At 42.0% G+C, this 22,991-nt stretch overlaps 1 protein-coding gene across 1 annotated transcript in view; it reads right to left on the bottom strand.

Moving 5' to 3' along the window:
* acsf3 (acyl-CoA synthetase family member 3) overlaps positions 1–21,488 on the bottom strand; it is a 77,519-nt gene extending 56,031 nt beyond the window's left edge. The window contains exons 1-3 of the mRNA XM_063188711.1: positions 21,450–21,488; positions 19,363–20,129; positions 7,132–7,287 (exon numbers count right to left, since the gene is read on the bottom strand). Of these exons, the coding sequence (XP_063044781.1) occupies positions 7,132–7,287; positions 19,363–20,067 (861 nt within the window). The 5' untranslated portion in view covers positions 20,068–20,129; positions 21,450–21,488. The remainder of the gene's footprint in view (positions 1–7,131; positions 7,288–19,362; positions 20,130–21,449) is intronic.
* Positions 21,489–22,991: the final 1,503 nt, after the last annotated feature.

Below are 22,991 nucleotides of genomic sequence, written 5' to 3'. Positions count from 1 at the left end.
GGTATTTGAAGATTTTCACAATGTAGTCGCGGGCGGACAGGGTGACTGCCTGGCTGGCTCACCCCTAGGACTGCCCCTGAGCCAAACAAAAACGTTTGGACAAAAAATTCTGTTGAACAAGACCAGATATTTTAATGAAAATCAAAAAGATGTACAGACTATTTCTGGGAGTTTCTTGTTTTCTTTCATATTTCAAGATATTTCCAAAACTGAGGAAGACGCAGGTGCGTCAATGGTCAATCACCTTCTTAAGCAAAATAAGAAAGTCTTAAACATATGCTGAGTATTCCAGTCTTGGGTATTTCAGTCTTCCCTGGGTCTAATCAATGAGAAATAGCTCTGTTTGTCCTGATTTTACTGTCTCCGACTGAGGGTCAAGGGTTATTCTTTTCAAATATTCCAGCAACTCTTGCACTGTAGCCCTTCATATCCAACAGGTTCACCATCGACCTGAAAAACCATTTTGATTATCTCCACACAGTGGATTTCCCCATCATTTCCAATGGCTGTCCCTGGCTCCAATGGCTTCTTTACGCCCACGAGACAAATCTCATGTGAGAATAGGTGACTGACATTTTCACTTCAGTCCTCTTCAATTAACCTTCCGGTACTTATTTTTATCACAAAAAGGAATGTTGGCACGATGTGGAACATGCCATCTGGCTGCTTACAATTTTCAAAATGTCGCACTGATACTGTATGTATGTATGTATGAGCACAACCCGAGCCCAAACACATATGCTAAATATTTGTCCGAGTCGGGCCCGGCATGTCAGATTCCATCCAGGCCTGTCAGACTTCGTTCAGGTTTCCTCACCCTAACACACGCAGAAAATAATAGTTTTCTGCAGTTAATAGAGTAGGAATACCAAGACGTGTAGCTCAGGCAGTTCTGCCTTCATAGAAAACTGATTAATGACATTCATGGCAAGATATACTGTATATGTAAAGGTTTAAAAAGAAAATAACTAAATGGAATATGGCCATGAGCAGGAGGTGAAAAGATTAAAAAGGACAGATTGAAGGATAGCGCAGGAGGAAGAGAGAGAGAAAAAAGAAAAAAGTAAAGAGTAGCCGCGACGACAAGTGTGTTATTTAATGTTACTGCACGTTGCTTTCAGGGCCCGTGTCCATCAAAAGGCAATGGAGTGCTTCGGACGAGAGGGTGCCCGCTCAATAGGAAAGGGAAAGGCAATTTATGTCTGTCAAAGAGGCAAGAGCAGCCATCTAACCTGCAGGGCTGGAGACTGGGGGGAGGTGGAGGAGGACTCAGGTGGAGAACAGCGGCACCACTCTACCCCCCCAAGACCGCCCCACAACAGTCCCGTACCCACATTCTACACCCCCTCATGGTGGACAGAGCACCCCCTTCCCCCAGGCCACTCCATGTCCTTCACTCCCATTCCCCACCTCAACCCCAATGGTGAAGCACCCCCCCCCCACACACACACACACTGTACCCCATCATCCACCTCACCCCCCCAATCTCATACCCTGTCTGTGTTGCTGCTCCTTTCCCGTGCTCCAGTGGCTACGCTGTCTGTTCAACAGCAGCCAAGCGATGGGTGACTGGGGAGAAATGCAGCCTCTCACTGCACTCCTGGACTGAACTGAGGAATACTGATTATTAACATTACTGTATTACAACAATAACACATGAAGACAGGTTGTAGACTCTCTAGACTCTGGCAAATTAAACTCTGTTCGACAAGGTGAAGTGTACCGATGATGCCATAGCTCAGAGATGATGCCACAGTGCAAACATATTTAATACACATCACATGAAAGTAATGACGAGAAATCACAGTGCCAGAGAAACAAGTTATGCGAAAAAGAAATGAAAGTGAACAGACAGAGAAATGGAGAATGAAAGTGAGAACAAGCCACTTTCTTAATATCCCCTAGAATCACAAGTGGGGCGGTACAATCAATCATTTACAAATCAAGACGATGATTCATTCCATGATAATCAACTCTGCTTTGGATGTACTAACAGTAATGAACATAATTGGCCACATTGTAGATCAGACTATTTTGGACTAAAAAGGTTTCGCAATGTCAGTTGTGTGACCATGGCTTGGCTACTGTCAAAATGACATGTTGCAAATAACGGAAAATAAATTGAGCTGTATGGGTGCATTCAATCTACCCATTTTCAAACTCTCAGTATCAGCTGAAGATAAAAATCGACATAAAATGATATGTGAAAGTATATGATTTAGTTTTTTTCCCATATTAACCAGCTTTCTCTGGAAGCACCTTCTCCTTGTTCCACACACCAGTGGTTGAGCCTTCTGTGTGCTGCTAAGGAGGAAGGGGACGGAGCAGGGGCAACCGTGAGCCGTTATCAATACAACATCGCCCAGGTGAACTGACGAATCAACGAGCCATTCAACACATAAACACCAACGCTCCCTCATCAGTGTAGCTAGGGAGAGCAGTTACCGCAAATACAGATGACAGGGAAAAAAAAGAAAAAAAAGAAATCTCATCAAAATGATCTAAAAGCCTTGAAGCTATGAAAGAAGAAGTCACAGGGGCGGCATCAATATTTTAATACATATCTTTTTTTTATTCTCCTCCCCGAGCTGCATTGTGCTCCTCTCGTATGGTTTGACGTCTATTGGTGCTGCCTCAATTATTGATTTTCTTCGGCTTTGTTAAAAATTCTTTTCACGGCAAAAGTCCTTGGAAATATATATGAAAAAAAAAAGAGGAGGAAAAAAAGAAGAAGAAAACAGATAAGACCCACATAGGATAAAGCAATGCCCAAATTCCTTTTGATCTGTTCGAAAACAAAAGTTGTTTTTTTCTTCTCTCTCAGAAAGAGAGCGTGAGAGAATGAGAGAGTGAAAGGGAGGGAAAGAAAGACAGAGATTTCAAGGTCACAACAGAGAAAGAGTGGAGAGACGGTGAAAGAGAGCTCCTTTTTTCTGTTGTAGTGGAATGCCTTCTATTGCTGTGGCCTCTCTAGTCCTTACCTGTCAATCACAACCTTGACTCCCATTAAATTCTCCTAGACCCTTTAAAACCCATCTAACCTCACCTAAACACACACACTCAAACATCAACACACATACACACACTCACCCCCCCCACACACACACACATACACACACACATACACACACCCAAACTCTCTCTCTCTCTCTCTCTCTCTCTCTCTCTCTCTCTCTCTCTCTCTCTCTCTCTCTCTCTCTCTCTCTCTCTCTCTCTCTCTCTCTCTCTCTCTCTCTCTCTCTCTCTCTCTCTCTCTCCTCCACACACACACACACGCACACGCACACGCACACGCACACTTGTTCCGACCCACCCTCACCGCACCACCCCACACCACGCCACCCTCCTCCACTCCACAATACAGTGGGAGTATCATTCTTCAATGTCAGGCCATCGATTGATCTGGTTCTAAAGCCCTTAGCCAGAGTTGGCGTGGTCAGATACAAAGCCGCGCTGGGCAATCCATCACACAGACTCTAGCGCTTACTCTGACAGTCCTCCAGGGGGAAGGGAGAGGAAAGGAAGGGAAGGAGGAGGCTCTGGGTACGTGTGTGTGTGTGTGTGTGCGTGCGTGCGTGCGTGCGTGCGTGCGTGCGTGCGTGCGTGCGTGCGTGCGTGCGTGTGTGTCTGAACATGCGATCAGACACAGACACACACACACACACACACACACACACACACACACACACACACACACACACACACACACACACACACACACACACACACACACACACACACACACACGCACGTGCACACACACACACACACACAAACAGCCATAGATACACACACACAAACATAGATACACAAGCACGCACGCACGGACACACGCATGCACGCACGCACGCACGCACGCACACACGCCTCATCTCTGGCCCTCAGTGTGGGAGCCCAGGCCTGTCAGCTGCGGGTGCTGCTATTGACGCCCACAGCTCTGGCAGCCCAGCAGCAGTACGGCCACAATTAGTGCGGCTCTCTGACAAGTAACCGATAAGGTTGAACACACACACACACACACACACACACACACACACACACACACACACACACACACACACACACACACACACACACACACACACACACACACACACACACACACACTCCTCTCCTCCCTGCCCTGTTGCGGACGCACACACGCACGCATGCACGCACACACGCACGCACACACACACAAACGTGTGTCGTACAGCACCTCCATTGCAACTTCATTGAGCAGGTCTGGGGATGGAGGTCCCAGTGGGGCGGGCAGGGGAGGGGAGAGAGGGGAGATGGGGAGTGGAGATGGGGAGGGTGAGGTGAGGTGGGAGTGTAGTAGTGGGAGCATGGGTCAGTGGAGCCTGGCGTGGGGAGTTAGGAGTCCATTACACACCGTCAAGCACAGCCAGCCTGCTTGGCCAGCCAGGCTCCACTCGCTCTCCACTCGCTCTCCACTGTTTACACGCTCCTGCTTAATGACTACCGCTCAGTGTAGTAGCGGCCACACACACACACACACACACACACACACACACACACACACACACACACACACACACACACACACACACACACACACACACACACACACACACACACACACACACAGACAGACAGACGCACGCATACGCACACGCACACACACACACTGACGGAAATGTCGTTGCTTAAGAAAACAGCAGCACTGACACAAGCATGCACCAGTGACAAAAGGGGCATGGGTGGATTTAATGGAACTGTGCCAATAGTCTTAATGGAATAAAGGAACAATAGTCTTGAAAACAAAAAAGATAAAATATTTGAAAACTCTTTTGCATGTCAACCCTGGTCCTTTTCATGAGCAGAGAAAGACGCAAACCGACAGAATCCACATTGCCCGTGCTGTAGATATAAAGATATGAATCTACATTTGATAAACCAGCAAAGATAAAAAAACACCAGTGAAATCCTCCTCTGAGAAGTTTTGAGCCTGTGTTGTTTTTTTTAATTCTGTGGAAATGCATGAAAGGATGAGTAATGTATTTATCTAAAGTTGTTTCGCATTATTTATGTCATGGGGATCTATATTTGTTGATTTGTTTCTCCACAGGGATGTAGATTTGAATAATGATGTTCCCATCGGGATCTTTTCACATGTGTGCGTGTATAATTGTGTAGAAGTATACAGTCATGTGTACGCACATGTCCATATTTTTATGAAAGTGAGAATTGACAATAAAATGCCTTAAATTCGCTCCTGTAATGAAGTACTGTAAAGTTGCGTCATATGGTCATTTATATTGTACAAGGATGAGCAGTTACTTTTTAACAGAGTTACTTTCCCAATTTCTGACAGCTGGTGCGCAACAACTGGAAAATGGTGGCGCTTACTTCATTCAGCTCAGGCAAAAAGGCAGACAAAGGAATAATCCATACTTAAACCCTCTGTTATTCAAAGCTGCCTCTACCACTATTCTTCACACTTAATAATGAGCACTTTTTTACTGTCCTGCATTATTGTCCCAGGCAATACAGCACCTTCTGCAGACCCCAGGAAACCATTGATTTTGAGCTCTGGGTGAAAGGGTGAACTTGTAAAAAAAACTTGTGTGTTTAATGTGTTTTTTACTGGTCTTTTCCTTCTCTTCTTTGTTTTGTTTTTAAAATTTGAGATGTGAAAGTGTGTTAGTCAGGGTTTGGTGCAGGGCTCCAGACTAACTTTTTGCACTGGTTGCACTGGTGCGCCTAAACATTTTTTTTAGGTGCACCAGCACAAAATTTAGGTGCACCCAAATGTTTTCACCACCCCGTACACACACGCACCTGAGCTTTAAAAAATATTATATTATATTATTATTATTATTATTATTTTAAAAGACTTCCATGTGCTATAGGCTAGTCTTCCAAATGTGCTCCTTATAAAAGACATGACAGTAGGCTACCTAACTAACACATCTTGGCTACAAGCAGGGCTCTGCATTAACACCAGCCAGTCAACTGGCCAAATGCTGGTGAAATTTCAGTTTGGCTGGTAGAAAAGACCAAATTAGTAGCCTTTTAGTCAGCATGTGTTTGACTAGTAAGATCAACATACCAGCCTTTTCTGCAGATAGATAGATAGATAGATAGATGGATGGATAGATAGATATTTTGTTAAACAAACCCTGCTAAAAATGTCATGATTTTTAAAATCATTAGACACAAATAGCCTAGCCTATGTTTACAGTGGAATCTGAGATGAATTGGGTTGTCTATTTTCTCGTTTTTGAGCGCTCTCCCTCTGCATAATGATATACCACTATCTTAGCAAGCGCTACGAACAGACACGACAGCACTAGTGCGCTCGCTCGCTCTCTCTCTCTCTCGTGCTGTCTCGAGGTACATGAACGATGCCTTGCCGACTGATAGGCAGTAGCCTATGTAGCCTGCCCTAGTCGCTATCAAAAAACTCTCACAGAAGTCCCGACAGACTAGCGCGTCACCTGTTGTTTGGCCAGGTCTGCACGCGGCTGAAATGGGCAATTATCCGCGCACCCGTCTGCGTTTTTGTGTGGCTATGTTTAATATCCGCTCAAGCCATTTAGTTTTTCCCCGTGATTGTGATTCTCTCGTGTTTAAAATGTCCTCAAGTCATTTTGCTGTTTTTACCGTGATTGTTACTCTCTCGTCCGTTGCAAAACTCGCCTGGTTGAGAACACAAAACTCGCTGGCACATGTGAACTCGGATGGTTGAGCGAAGTCGAACATTCTATTCTGAAACGTCGGGCTGCCTGTGAACGAGGAAGGGGGAGAAGCTACCGGTAGTTCAGCGGAGTTGAAGGAATGACCGCATCGACACGTTTTATTGTGTGATGATGGTGGGACACTACTGTAGAATGACTATCAATTTTATGTCCATTAAAACGGTTGTTTAGTAATTGATTTTGTTCTACTGATGACTGGTCGCACCAGTGCGCCTAAAAATATTTTTTAGGCGCACCATTGAAAAAAATGGGCGCATATGCGACCAAATTGGTCGCACTCTGGAGCCCTGGTTTGGTGGGTATATGATGGAGGGGGTGTGAAATGGTTTATGACTTGATACTGTTTACTTTCCTCCTGTATTCAAAAAGAAAAAAAATCAGTTAAGAAAAAAAAAAACTTCACCGCAGGTACATTGGCCATACGTACCTTTTGAGGGTCGAAGTCGGGTAGCATGACGCAGGTAGCCCCCACCGAGAGTGGACACAGCAGCTTGTTGACGATGCCATGGACGTGGTGGAGCGGAAGGGTGTGGAGGATGACGTCATCTTTTGACCACCCCCATTCTGTGACCAGGCCCTGGACCTATGGCCACAAGCATGGACAAGTGTTATGTTTATAGTGAAGTGTTATAGAGTGTTATAGATTGTTACATTGTTTTCAGGCCACCATAGACCCGTGCACGCACCAGTTACCAAACCTAATCTTGGACAGACTGATGTGCTCACACCATAGATTGTATATCACACCAACAATAAGAGTGCTGCTGTAATGTGCTTTTTCTGAGCAAACCTTGATGACAATGTGGGTGTTGGCTAGTTCATCCGAGTCACACACACACACACACACACACACACACACACACACACACACACACACACACACACACACCACAATAAAACAATGTTGTATGAGCGCAAGTCTTTCACCAGTAAGCACGTTGGTTCGCATTGTGTGAACTGGCTGTGGCACTGTTCTGGCTGGCCTGAGAATGGTTTTAGAGCACGGACCGAAAAGGGAAAGGGAATGAGATAGGAGCAGGGGAAAAGAAGAAGAAGAAGAAGAGGAAGAGGAAGAGTGGGGAAAGTAGTCACAACAGAGCAATCCAGCAGCATCCACATCCCATGGCGCCAATTAGACAGGTACTGTATGAGATCTGCTACGAGCTAATGGTGCGTGACCTAGAATCAACACCCACAACACAACGCAAACAACACAACAAGCGCACACGCACACGAGCGCGCGCACACACACACACACACACACACACACACACACACACACACACACACACACACACACACACACACGACACACACACACGCCAGCTCCAATAACGGGGCTTCTATGGGCTCTTGAGAGTGAGGATGAGGGAAACAAACAAACCGCTGTGCTGTGTGCTGCTGTGTGCACTGTGCCGCTGCGCTGTGCAGTGGTGTGCCGTGCGTTGCGGTGTGTCAGTGTGTGAGGAGAGTGAGCCAGTGGACAGGGCCATCTCTCCATCATGTGCTGCTGGGCTGATGACTGCCTGTCAGACGTTTAGCAAGAATTGCTCCTCCATGCACTCGCCTCCCCCATTGAGGTCAGCGGGGCCCTTTGTTCAAAATGATTTACACCCAATTGCCCGTGCTGCCTGCCTGCCTGCCTCCCTGCCTGCCCATCCGCCCATCCGCCTGTGCTGGCTGGGAGCTATCTATTCCCGCTTTCTCCCCCCACCCCACTCCTTGTCCACGTCTGTGACAGACCGCTGACAAATAGAGACAGGCCTGTCAAGGAACAATATGCTACACATTATCAACCATTCCCAATCTGTCCCGCCACTCTCATTAATATAAATAGGTCAGGCAGGACAATGCATTGCGAAATTGTTTCATGCACACTCACTGTGTGTGTGTGTGTGTGTGTGTGTATGTGTGTGTGTGTGTGTGTGTGTGTGTGTGTGTGTATATGTGTGTGTATATGTGTGTGTATGTGTGTGTGTGTGTGTGTGTGTGTGTGTGTGTGTGTGTGTGTGTGTGTGTGTGTGTGTGTGTGTGTGCGTGTGTGTGTGCGCGCGTGTGTGTGTGTGTGTGTATGAGTGTGTGTAGTACAGCTACGCCAGCCACACATCTATCTTTTAAATGCAAAACAATATGTATTTTTAATGTGTATTTTTTTTAACGTGTATTTTTAATCAAAATGACTGTACAGTTTTCCTTTGTAGCCCTCGCTTTCTCTCTCTCCGTCACTGTATAGTTCTCTCCATATCAAAGTGACACATTCATCTAAGCACACACACACACAGTAAAGCCGTTTATGGTGACAATTATCTTTAAATGGGTAAAAAGGTCACTGGGGCGGGCGACGAGGCTGCTTTGCGTTTGCTCTGTTTTGTTTGCGGCGTGACAGGATAGGATCAGTCGGCTGTGAGCGAGCGAGTGAGTCAGTGGCCTCAACTGTGGGAGCGTGTTGCCAGCTAAGCTGACTTAACGCCTTCCAGCGGGGATATGCGGCTCCTCAAGCAGCTGGGTGTGATGAGAGCGACGGGTGCCAGAAGTCAGGCCTTCTGCCGTCAACGGGCAGCCCTCCCAGCCTGGGCATGGCAGGCTTTTTTTTTTTTGAAGCGGAGCTCCCCCTTAATTGAGAGTGATCTAATTTTACACTCTGATGGGCATGCAGGTCAAGCTTTTTTTGGGAGTTGCAGAGGGATGAAAGAAAGAAAGAAAGAAAGAAAGAAAGAAAGAAAGAAAGAAAGAAAGAAAGAAAGAAAGAAAGAAAGAAAGAAAGAAAGAAAGAAAGAAAGAAAGAAAGAAAGAAAGAAAGAAGAGACTTGACAGAGGGAAAGACTGACACACACTTAGACAGACAACAGACAGACAGGTGGACAGAGGAATACAGAAAGTCAAACAAACATGCCAGTGCAAATACAGGCAAAGGATAGACAACAACAGGAGGAAAGGTGAACTGAAATAAATGAATGGATGACTGGGCAAACAAATGAATGTGAAACAAATGAACAAATGACTAAATGAATGACTAGGGCATGACAGAAGAAAAATTAAAAGGTACACTGTGCAGGAAATGGTCAAAAAGGTACTGCAACTATGCTGCTCATTGAAACTGGGCTGCCTATTGCCAAATTTGATCTTTACATGAAAGTTTAGAAAGTAATAAACAAATATTTTCTAGTAAGAACCAAGTACAGTAATTTTTGCAGCTAAAAATGGCTATTTTTGGAAATTGAGAATGGCGGACCATGGAGAATATCCCCCTTTTCATGTATGAAAAGTGCAATTTTTCCAGTCATAATGAATGGGTGGTTGACGTTTAAGGGCGTAACGCAAAAAAAAAAAAAAAAGTTTTTCAAATTCCTGAAAAAAATGATGGATAAAAATTGGAAAAAAAATAGAAAAAAATAAAGCACTTAGTGGTCTGTGGAATTTCACCTTATTTTTGCCATTTTTGGGAAAATGTGTGCTGCATCAACACATTGCATAGGCATGTCACACCGCAGGAAAATGAAGTCACACCACAGGGAATTCACTGCATTATGGCCATTTTATTATGGCCATCCTTTTGTATACATGACTGACATCTGAGCTCATGCTAACTTGATAATGATATTGTGTTTAATCTTAATATGTGTTTTCATTTATAAAAACCTTTTTTCCCCTCCTATAAGAGCAGTCACGCCACAGGACACCATAAAATGAACCTTAGAATTGGGTGACAGAAAGATTGCAATATGAAGACATATTAAGAGGTTAAGAGTCACCTTAAACTTCCACAGCACTCTCCAATAACTGAGGTACTGACTGGTTAAGAGCCAGTCTTTAAGACCCTTGTAGTTGGCCTTGCAGCTGCCCATTCACAAACATTGACATACATGTCACCCCACAGGACGCAATTTGTGTTACGAAATTGAACTTGTAGTTAATATTACTGTCTTGAGTTTTTATCACATTCACATATCTTAATATAAAGTTAATATTTATGCTTCATACATTATTCAAAATGTTGTTGGTTAATTTATATACAGTCCCAAGAAAAAGTTTGTACACCCTTTGAAATTTCTTACCTTTCTGTTAAAATTGGTCATAAAACATGGTCTGATCTTCCCGGAAATCAAAAGAAGGAACAACCAGAGTCTGCTTTAACTAATTCAACCCAAACATTTACAAGTTTTCATATTTTCTTTGGCCATAAGATGTAAACATTCACAGGACAGCAAGGCATAAGTAAGTATACCCTTGCATTCAATAGGTTTTAACCCTAAGTTAGTCGCAATAACCTCAACCAGATGTTTCCTGTAGTTGCAGATCAGATTAACAAAACAATCTGGATGTATCTTGTCTCCCTCTTCTTTAGAAAACTGCCTCTCGTCAGCAAGGTTTGTGGGATGTCTGGACTGCATAGCTTTCTTGACTTCATGCCATATAATCTCAATTGTTTTTTGTCAGGGCTTTGACTGGGCTATTCCAGAATGTGTATTTCATTATTATGAAGCCATTCTAAAGTAGATTTGCTTCAAAAGTATGGGTTGTTGTCACATTTCAGCACCCATCCTCTTGTGTGCTTCAACTGTGTGACAGACTACCTCACTTTTTTTCTGTAAAATATCTCGATAAACTTCTGAGTTCATTGTTCCACTGATAATAGCAAACTGAAAAGGGCCTGAGGTAGCAAGGTAGCCGCATATAATGATGCTCCCGCCACCATACTCGAAGGTGGAGATGATGTTTTGGTGAAGGTGTGGTTCTCCAGTTCTCCTCCAAACATGACATTGTGTGTTCCCCTGAACAATTCAACTTTGGTTTCAACGTTGGTCTACAGAATATTTTGCAGTAATTCTATGAAGCATATAAATGCTTTTTCGCAAACCTCAAAGGTGCAGCAATATTTTTTTGGACAGAAATCCCATTAATTTTAGATTGGCAGAATTAATCCCATTTTTAGCTATTCTTGGTTACATCTCCTCTTCTGAGTATGGTGGCGGGAGCATCATTATATGCGGCTACCTTGCTGCCTCAGGCCCTTGACAGTTTGCTATTATCAGTGGAACAATGAACTCAAGTTTATTGTGATATTTTACAGAAAAAACGTGAGGAAGTCTGTCACACAGTTGAAGCACACAAGAGTATGGGTCCTGAAATGTGACAACAACCCATACTTTAGAAGCAAATCGACTTTAGAATGGCTTCATAATAATGAAATACACATTCTGGAATAGCCCAGTCAAAGCCCTGACAAAAAACAATTGAGATTATATGGCATGAAGTCAAGAAAGCTATGCACTCCAGACATCCCACAAACCTTGCTAACGAGAGACCGTTCTCTAAAGAAGAGGGAGACAAGATACAAGCAGATTGTTTTGTTAATCTTATGTGCAACTACAGGACAAGTCTGGTTGAGGATATTGCCACTAACTGAGGGTTAAAACCTACTTAATGCAAGGGTGTACTTACTTATGCCCTGCTCTCCTGTGAATGTTATGGCCTTATGACCAATACAAATATGATAACATGTAAATGTTTGGGTGGAATTAATTAAAGCAGACTCTGATTGTTCCTTCTTGAGATTTCCGGGAAGATCAGACCATGTTTTATGATCAATTTTGACAGAAATGTAAGAAATTTCAAAGGGTGTACAAACTTTTTCCTGGGACTGTATATATTATATTCCAGGTTTCATTAATGTTACAGTCACACCGCAGGATATTTGACATATAAACCTTTACATAAATCTTAACAAAAATGTTTCTTCTCATCTAAGACTAATATGAAACATAATGTACCACATCTTCTTTCATTGACATTTGTTTTTTAAAGGAAAATAACAGTTTTGTAGGTTTTTAACCAATGTTACGAAAAAACAAGGCGTCACGTCTCCCACCCGAATACTTAGAATTTGATGGTGGTGGTCAGTATTCATGAAAAAGGTAACATTAGTGAATGGGCAGCATGAATTCTGAAAATGAATAACTAAAAATCTCACACAGTGTCCCTTTAAGGATAAACAGAGGAAAGAAAGAAAGAAAGAAAGAAAGAAAGAAAGAAAGAAAGAAAGAAAGAAAGAAAGAAAGAAAGAAAGAAAGAAAGAAAGAAAATAAAAGAAAAAAGCCCCTAACTGCCTGAAGTAGCAGAGATAATGAAATAATTTGGGTGATTTTTTGAAGAGCTCATGTGGAACAAAAGCAAAATGACACTGTAGCACGCTTCCCCACCGTAGCGTGCGGTGAGGGGCAGCCTAGCACTCAGCCCAGAGGGCAGAGAGACTACAGAGCCCTTCCCTCCAGCTAACCCCCCGCACTACCATGGCACCCCACTGACCACAGCACACTTCCTCCAGTACATTAGTGCACATTAATATACAGCACAGAAAAAATAATTAGCATCATCATCATCCTCCTCCCCAGTCATTAAATTACATCAAATGCACGGTTGAGCTATTTCAAAGTCAGCACATGGTAGTGCAAAACAAGGCACCATTCTCATATGGCCTTTTCAGTTTTGTAGACCCCATGGGTCTAATGTGAAATGGGAAAATTTGGCCGTACATTTCAATGAACTGCTTGATTTACTTCCTATAATGCAATTTAGTACTTTTTGGCGTACTGCATTATCATGAGATGACAGAATTATTGATGATGATAGCCGGACTCCTACCAGGGTTTCCCCCAACACTTTGTAAAACCCGCCTCCCCCCCAAGAGATAAGGATTTAAGGTGATGTGAATGTAATTTGTGAAGTTCATTTTACAAAAAATACCAAGCTTTGGAGTAATTTGAGGTAATGGGTCATTTCACATGACCGTCCCAGATTTTATCATAATTCAGTGTGGGTTTTAGTGGCAAGGTAGAATGCACATTTGCATGAATCTGGCGCTAATAAAAAGGGAGAAACAGACTTTAATTAGGAGGGTAGGACAGGACACTAATACACTCATCCTTGATTATGTCGGTGAAGTTAAAATGACACTGTGTGAGATTTGTAGTTGTTAATTTCCAGAATTCATGCTGCCCATTCACTAATGTTACCTTTTTCATGAATACTTACCACCAGCATCAAATTCTAAGTATTCATTATGACTGGAAAAATTGCACTTTCCATACATGAAAAGGGGGATCTTCTCCATGGTCCGCCATTTTGAATTTCCAGAAATAGCCATTTTTAGCTGCAAAAATGACTATACTTGGACCATACTAGAAAATATTTGTTTATTACTTAGTAAACTTTCATGTAAAGATCAAATTTGGCAATAGGAAGCCCAGTTTCAATGAGCAGCATAGTTGCAGTACCTTTTTTGACCATTTCCTGGACAGTGTCCCTTTAAGACACAAAGAGATGGTTTTGATGTCATTCAAAAACTCCTTTCTGGCTCTACAAATTACATAATCAAGAAACACAAAACTTACTAGAGTATGAGTTATGAGATAGTAAAATGCTAAAAATTGAATATGAAAAAACTAAAGCTATAAAGTAGGTTTGTAGAGTATGGCGCGCTCTTATCCAGATTGTTTGTTGACTTCTTGGGTTTGGGTGCTCTTTAGTCCAAGGTATAGTACTCAGGGTTCTTGCAGGATTCAGTGGGTCAAATTTTAGACCTTTTTCAGACCTTTTAAGATCATTGTGAGCAAAATTTTAGACCAAACCCAGGCAATATGGAAGAAACTATATAAATTTATTTAGCCTATGTGTCCCATTTTATATTTAGATTAACTATATATACATTTATAAATCCGGTCATATTTGTATTAATTTCTACTCACATTTCTTCCATTGCATTATCATTACTTGTTAACACCCTGTCCATGCTCAGTAATCAAAAAATGTAGCATTTTTACAAAGCAAGAACAGCAGAAATTCACGTTGAAGTGCAATGAAGGAATAAAGGCAAGATAAATAGGCTATTTCTAAATTAGCATAAAATCAAATAGCCTACATAACATTTGAACAGGGTTGGGGAACCTATAAGGCCATCTTTCGGCCCTTGACATAATTTTAACGTTATGCAGTTTCAGATGAAAAGTGAAAAAGTTTTGTAAAACAAAAAAACCAAAAAAACTTCAGGGGACTTAGTGGAGGTGATATCTGTTGTAAAGCACATGTTGTCTATTCATAAACTTAAATTGTATGGTCTATAAATGGGACAGCGAGAAATAAAGTTCCTCTGGATGTCGGGATTTTTAAGATGCTTCCCACTATTGAATCTTAAGAGACAAACTGGTCCATTTGGCCAAAGAGGTTAAAATAATCGTTGCTGTTGGAGCAGTAGCCTACCGTTGGGGTAGGCCTACACTGAAATAGATTGGTGCACGAACGCTTAGAGCTGCGCAGGGTAATGAAATGAGGCAGAAAATCTTATGTTCGCTGCGATGCGCGCTCTATCAAGAACGGCCCTGGCGCTGTCACTGAAATGCATACGGAAACGTAACAAAGTGGCTCTTTGAAATCTAGCGACTTGTAAAAGTAGAGCATGGCTTCAATGCAATCAGAATAATTGCAGACAGCAAATTTAGCGCTAAACCAGCTACATGCCTTATCCAATTTTGTTTACCTATGGAAACAGCTGTGTCAAGAGAAGCGAGAAGGGAAGCAAGTGAAGTCGCTTTGCCTAGAGCAGCTGACAAGAGACAAGTAAGTCTTATGGGTCATTTCACGTGAAATCAGACACTTTGGGACCCGACCGACACGGATTCCAATCATACGTGCTGTGCCTGTTTAGTAGCAAGGTAGCACCACAGAACTGCCTTTTTGTGAATCTGACACCAATATTAAGGGAGAAACAGACTAGCAAAGGTTTACATGTGAGGGTAGGACACTATGATGGATTTTCAATGGTTTCCTTCGAATCTGGTTCAAGAGTAGAGCACTGGTGGCATTTTTGTTTGTGTAGTTAATTGACTATTATTTTGCCTAATTTGTATTTAACAGGTTTCTCAGTATTAACCATTGTGTATTACTCAAATTCACCTAATTCAGCTGGCTAGTTGTTATCAAGAGTAAACCCCTTTTCAACATGAGTGTGACAAGAAAGTAAGTAGGCTAAATAACTTTCAATTTAAATACTCCGATAGGCCGGTATCGGTATCGGCCGGTATCGGTATCGGATCGGAAGTGAAATAAAATATCGGTATCGGATCGGAAGTGCAAAAACCTGGATCGGGACACCTCTAATTTAAATTTCTGCGGAAATGAACGGCGGTAACATTTTTTAGACCTAGGATGAAAATTAGGCCTAAACTTTCATTTTCTGTATTTGAGACTTTTTTAGACTTTTTTAGACCCCACTGGAACCCTGAGTACTTTCAGGTTAAAAAATGAGAAAGAATTCTCTGACTAAGGCACTCCAAATTAAAATGCCTTTATTAATATGACAAGTTCTACATGGACTGTACATATTTTTAAAAAGGCCCACGCGTAGCAGCATGAAGAAGGCACTCATGCCACTACATGTGGGCCTTGTTTTTAATGTCCATATAGGACTTGTAATATTAATAAAGACATTTTTTATTTGGAGAGCCTTCGTCACATCATTTATTCTCATATTTGAACATGAAAAAAGCTATATTTTAAAACGCATTCTTGTCCAAACCTAGCCTGCAATGTCATGAACAACAGCTGAAATGATGGTGTTTGATTCTGGAGTCATTTAGGGGCTGAATGAGTTGTAGTAACATAGTAATAGAATAGTGCTAGAGGAGACTACCACACCTGACTGTTACTCCACCTTAGTCTGGTTTTACCAGACCACATCAATTACTTCGTAACTCACTTTAGGTCTGGATCCTCTGTTCCCTGGAGCACTAGGGCGGGAGAAGTGAGCTCGGCTCTGGTTTGAAATGAGCTCTGACCAATGGCTGACAGTTGACGTATGTTATTGTGCTCTCAAGTGTGTTCGCTTATTGGTCGGTAACACCAGTTGCCAGATGAAAGATAATAATTTGTACTATTATTTTGTCCTCTGTACGATCAAAAACACATGTTGTATGATAATTTCAGTTTTCCTTCAGTTGACTTAAAGTAACTTAACCATTTGGTTTGTGCACAATAATGTCCTCGCAAAAGCCCCCAAAACGATAATTTTGATACGAAAGTTCAACATTTTACATCTGCCAACACTGCCGGTTGTCTGAACACCAGCTGAAAACCCTCCCCAGAGAAGCGTAGTCAGACGATTTGTGGATTACGAAGTAATTCAAAATGAATGGTCTGACCTGTCGGGCTAACTCCACCTGACACTCTGCCCAAATTAGCACTGCCATTAGCCTTTTGCTGGCGTGAGGCGTCAGGTGAGGTACTCATCTCTAACAGAACTCTATTACTACTTTATTACAACTCATTTCAACCTTTAAGTCAAATTATCTCTGAAATGACCACAATTTCAGATGTTGTTCATGACATTGCAGGATATGTATTGGCCAAGTTATAACTTAGCTTTTGTTTATGGGTGGTTGACGTTTAAGGGCGTAACACAATTTTTTAAAAATGAGTTATTACAATTCCTGAAAAAATTGGAAAAAAAAGAAAAAAATAAAGCACTTAGTGGTCCGTGGAATTTCACCTAATTTTTGCCATTTTTGGGAAAATGTGTCCTGCATCAACACATTTCATAGGCATGTCACACCGCAGGAAAATGAAGTTACACCAAAGGAAATTCACTGCACTACTGACATCTGAGCTAATGCTAACTTGATAATGATATTGTGTTTAATCTTAATATGCATTTTCATTTATAAAAACCTTTTTTTCCTTCTATAAGAGCAGTCACACGACACCATAAAATGAACCTAAGCATTGCGTGACAGAAACATTGCAATATGAAGACATATTAAGAGGCTAATAGTCACCTTAAACTTCCACAGCACTCTCCAATAACTGAGGTACTGACTGGTTAGGATCCAGTCTTTAAGACCCTTGTAGTTGGCCTTGCAGCTGCCCGTTCACAAACATTGACATACATGTCACCCACAGGACGTGTGTTACGAAATTGAACTTGTAGTTAATATTACTGTCTTGAGGTTTTTTTTCACTTTCACATATCTTAATATAAAGTTAATATTTATGCAATAATGCCAAATGCTTCATACATTATTCAAAATGTTGTTGGTTAATTTATATATATATATTATATTCCAGGTTTCATTAATGTTACAGTCACACCGCAGGATATTTGACATATACGTACCTTTACATAAATCTTAACAAAAATGTTTCTTCTCATTTAAGACTAATATGAAACATAATTTACCACATTTTCTTTCATTGGCATATGTTTTTTTTGAAGGACAAATAACAGCTTTGTAGGTTTTTAACCAATGTTACAAAAAACAAGGCATCACATCAACCACCCTTATGCTGTTTGTATATTTTTTAGAGCCAGAAAAGAGCTTTCAAACAACATCAAAACCATCTCTGTGACTTAAATTGGCTGATATAATCATGCGTACAGTGTCCTACCCTCTTTCATAGTCTGTTTCTTCCTTCATATTGATGCCAGAATCATGCAGTTCCGGGGTTCTTCTACCTTGTCACTAAAAAGGCACACTTGCAGTGTTTCCCATACATTGAGGAAACTATGGCGGCCCGCCATAGTTTAAATTTGGCCGCCATAGTTTCCGAAAATGTAAAAAAAAAAAAAAAAAAAAAAAAAAAATTTTTTTTTTTTTTTTTTTTTTAATATTTTTTTTTTTTTTTTACGATTTCCGTGTTTGTTAAAAGCGATTTAAATTACGATTTCCTTCGCATTTTCCTCCTGGAGTAAATACATCCTATAGAGAAAACCACAAGTGCTTGAAAGAGAGAGGGATCAAAAGCCTTGTCAAGTTGTTGTAGTTAACTTGGGTTTGGGAGCAATAAAAAAAAAAAACCTTCCGAGAAGGGACAGTTGGAATGAGTTTACTAACACTCCCCAGGCTTTGTTTTACAGTTGTAATGAGTTAGGTGACAGGCCTTCATTGACAAGGCAGAGGAGACATCGGGCTGCATATAGAAATGAATGTGTAATGAATGTGAATATAGACATAAATGTGTAATATGTTGTTCAGCCCTTTTAAATGTGAGGAATTTTGAAAAACTGGCCCTGTGACCAGCACCCCTCATGTAGAATGTGTACGCCTATATGTGTGTGTGGGGAAAAGGCATAGCCTACCCTCTTAGACCCTTTTTGTTTATGCGTTAACAATTTCACAGCAATCTTAAATTCTTATCTCTGCTCCTATTTTGTTTTATTATTTTTTTCATTACATAGACCCCTGCATGTCTATTATGTAGCCTTATTTCTCCAAATATAAATGGCTGAAATGTAGGCGTAGGCCTATAGTTTCTCCATGCGCCAATGTCATACTGTACTCATTGTTTTGCCATTTTGGATTTACACTGCATGAATTACCCCCCCCCCAAAAAAAGGCCCGTGAAAAGACCCAACAACCCCCCCCCCCCCCCCCCCCCCCCCCCACAAAAAAACCCGCTGCCCCCCCAGTTTCCAAAATTTCTGTAGGAAACACTGACTTGGTTATATTAAAAAAGATGTGTCACACGGGCCCCAAAGTGTCTGAGTTCATGTGAAATTACCCATATGAAACAGCGCAACATGACCTTTCAAAGTATAACACTTACATGTCTCCAGTACTGGATAACTCTTCACTCACCTTGACTAAAAATGTTCAGCAAAAAAGCTTACCATGGCCTGTATGTTGCTGTGCGTGTGCAGGACTCCTTTGGGCCTTCCTGTGGTCCCACTGGTGTAGATGATCATGGCTGGTCTCTGTGCCCAGTCATTCTCAGGCAGGACTGGGAGTCCGTCTGTGTCTGCCACAATCTCCTGAGTGGTCAAACTGGAGGTAACCGGCAATCTGAGGCACGGGAGACCCAGTTTATCAGCCAGTGGCTCAAGTGTGTCGACGTATGGATACCCTGCTACCAGCAGGGAACTCTGGGAGTTGGTGATGATATACTCCAGCTCCGAGGGTGGGTGCTTGCGGTACAGGGGTACGGCCGTGCCCCCACACATCCAGGATGCCCACTGTGACACTGTATAAGATGCATCATTGGCACAGAGAAACGATATCCGCTGCCCACCCACGTCTCCAGATCCACAGCCCAAGGTTTGAGCAATGCGGTGTGCCAAACCCTGACTGCTGGCATAGAGGTCTCTGTAAGTGTGGCTACCACTGTTGTCCACTATGGCAGTCCTGTTGCTGAATCCCAATGCAGTGGAGAATACAGGGGTAACTTTACGACCTTGGCTAGCAGAGGCTTGTTTGACTCCAGCGGTCCCAAATGCCCTCCAGCATACTAAATTACCCTGCATCCATCGGTGCAGGGTTCCTCTTCTCAACAAGCAGTGCTGACAGCCCATGAGTGGAGTTATAAGCAATGGCAGCATAGTGAGGGGCCAGTTGGGGTGGGCTAGGTAGAAAATTTGTCAGCTCAACATCCTTTAAGAATCTGAAAGAAAAAAAAACATCACTGAGTGTTCATATTTCTATATTTTTCCAGTATGTCTTTATTTTTGCTTCACATACTTTAAAAATATTCTGGGAAATGTTTAGACATTGCAAGGCTGTCCATGGTTATAATGTTATATTGTGGTTAAATAAAATTATATGAAAATATTTCAGAAGTTGCCACAACATCAACAAACTCCATGGCCTTTAAATATCCAATAGCCTGGTGGTCATACACCAATATAATAATGCCTATCTGAACTAATCATGTGATTCACCTATTTAGAAATGAGTGGTCAAAAGTGTAACCTGGATAAAAGCACTAGCTCTAAGCAATTGGCATTTAGAGCACATTTGCTTGTTTGATTTACCCTGTCATTATGTTGTAAGGCAGTTTTAATTACAGTGTTACGATACGATTATACTTTATTGTCAGTTTTCACCAAAATTATTTTTGCGTCCCTGAGCAACACTCGCTTAAGACAGGACACACACATGACATCACATCACAAGACTATTGCACAACTGGCAAAAAACAAAAACAAGACAAAACAAAACAAAACAAAAAACAGAGGACACAGGCCTATACAGACATACATGCATACATTATATGATACAACCCACATAACTTGAAGGTCCTACCACATGGAGTGATAACTCTATGCAGTCTTATGACTGATTTAACAAATGAATAGATTGATGTATGAAAGCATGTTTAAGTCTGTTGCGGTTGAAGCGTGGAACTCTGAAACGCCTACTTGAGGGTAATGGCTGGTATTTTTGGTAAAGAGTGTGTGTGATGTCAGTAGGTAGTACTGTGGGAAAACCCCACTAATGCAGTGTAATGTCACCACTGTGTAGAACTATGTGCAATGTACGTTCATAATACAAGGTGAGACCGTTTTGGACAAGAAAAAAAAACAGCAGTGTTGTTGTGCAGTTTCAGGATGTTACCAAGTCATGTCTGAGACGTTTGTTTAATGAAACAAAAAAGAGCAGAAGCCAAAGAAGACACACAGCGGTAGCCTAGGCCCACAGATAGATCGGCTATTCAAAGGTGAGAGTAAGTGGTTATTAAAATAGTTACAATAGCACCCTGTAGCCTACTGCTTGAGCTTGACAGTCAGCAAGTTTTGCTAACAACATATAGCATGCTAGCGAGCTTGCCGGCTACCCCCCGGTCTTCACAGATTTGCTCAGGCATATCAACATTGTCGTTTGTGTTGTAGTCTGCTAATGAACGGAGTATGGTTTTACACGTGTGCGGAATAATTTAATAGTTAAGGGAAACATCATTATGGTCAGAGAACGTTCACCTTACCCTACAAGTCATGTTGTGTACGGTACGTATTTTCCTTCCGTGTGGAAACAAGCACACCGTTGAACGTTCCACACCGAACAAAGTACCACTATGCACAAAAAAACAGTGCTGATGCTTCACTAGAGAGAGGGAACTCTAGAATCTAAATTTTAATCGAGGGTGAAATTTGGTGGTATTGTGGCACAGTGTTATCATGTGTTGTAAAGGTACTTGTATATGTAATGCTATTATATTGTTTTAAATTCACAGTTAATGAACAAATGTGTGTAACCAATTGTGGCCTATAGTTGCATTATTTGAATGTAGGCCTATAGGACCAAAAAAACCCTATTAAAGCCTATTAAGTTTACAGATGAATTTTGAACTTTGTCTCTTGGACAAACATTGCACATAGACGATAGCAGGGGGCAGAAAAGGGCAAGTGAAGTGTGCGAGCTTAGAATACATTTATTGTTCAATTGTGGGAGTATAATTCATGTTTTTCAGAAATTGGCATCAGCACCCAGAGTATATCTTTTTTGTGTTTCTGTTACCGTTTCTTAGGTTCTTGTTTCTACACCAAAAACTAAAACCTTCCACTCAATAAGACAAGAAAAACAAGTGTGGAAAGGCATGCATTTAATATCTCTAGAGTAGTAAGTGCACACAATTATATTCTTGTGTCAAAAATGTGTTATACAGTTGTCATTCTCACAGTTCATGATCATGTCATGTTTTCCCTTGTGACGGATGTGTCACTTCAGAGTAATTCCTGCCAAGTTTGAATGTATGTGAGCTGTGGGAGTGTGGTGTGGTAGAGAAAAAAAATCGGAAGGAAGGGAGGAAGAAAGAAAGGGAAAAAGTGTGTGTGTGTGTGTGTGTGTGTGTGTGTGTGTGTGTGTGTGTGTGTGTGTGTGTGTGTGTGTGTGTGTGTATTCTCACACCAGGAGAGAGAGAGCTCCTTCCTTTGGATTGGCTGTGCCAAGGTGCCAGCCTGCCAACTGGTGTTGGCACGTCTCAGTATGGGCGCTCTCAGCCACCAGCTGGCACTCGCGGGCCTCAGATAAGAATTGTTCAGACATGGCACTCGTTCAAAAAGTTTTCACTTCCCTAAACCCCTACATCGCAAACGAGGATGGCATGTTCCTGCAAAACTGGAAGCTTTGTCTGCGGATCTCCCCTCCAGTTTGCGCAGTAGTATCGTCAAAAACCCAATCCCCCTCCATACGCACAGGAAGGAAGCACACGGGGAAGAGAGGATCTCACCAGATGAGCTTATGCCTCTATTTGGGAATACTTCAAACCCTGAAATCTCTGAGGATTGGAAATCCCCGGACTGGCATTTTTTGGGTACCCAAACGCGGAATTTCGTGGCACATTCTTCGGGAAAGGAAAAAGGATTGGAAACACGCGAAAGGACGAAACAAAACCTTCATCAATCAGATTAGCATCTGCAGCTTTTTGGCTTTGAACATCAGCCCCACCACATTTGGCGCGGGGCAAGCGGAAAATACGGAATGCTAACCCCACAATTATCAATGAGGACCAACAAAGGGGGCACGC

This window comes from Engraulis encrasicolus, chromosome 22 (genome assembly GCF_034702125.1).
Source record: "Engraulis encrasicolus isolate BLACKSEA-1 chromosome 22, IST_EnEncr_1.0, whole genome shotgun sequence".
Classification (NCBI taxonomy): Eukaryota; Metazoa; Chordata; class Actinopteri; order Clupeiformes; family Engraulidae; genus Engraulis; species Engraulis encrasicolus.
This window is presented reverse-complemented; position numbering and strand designations above follow the sequence as displayed.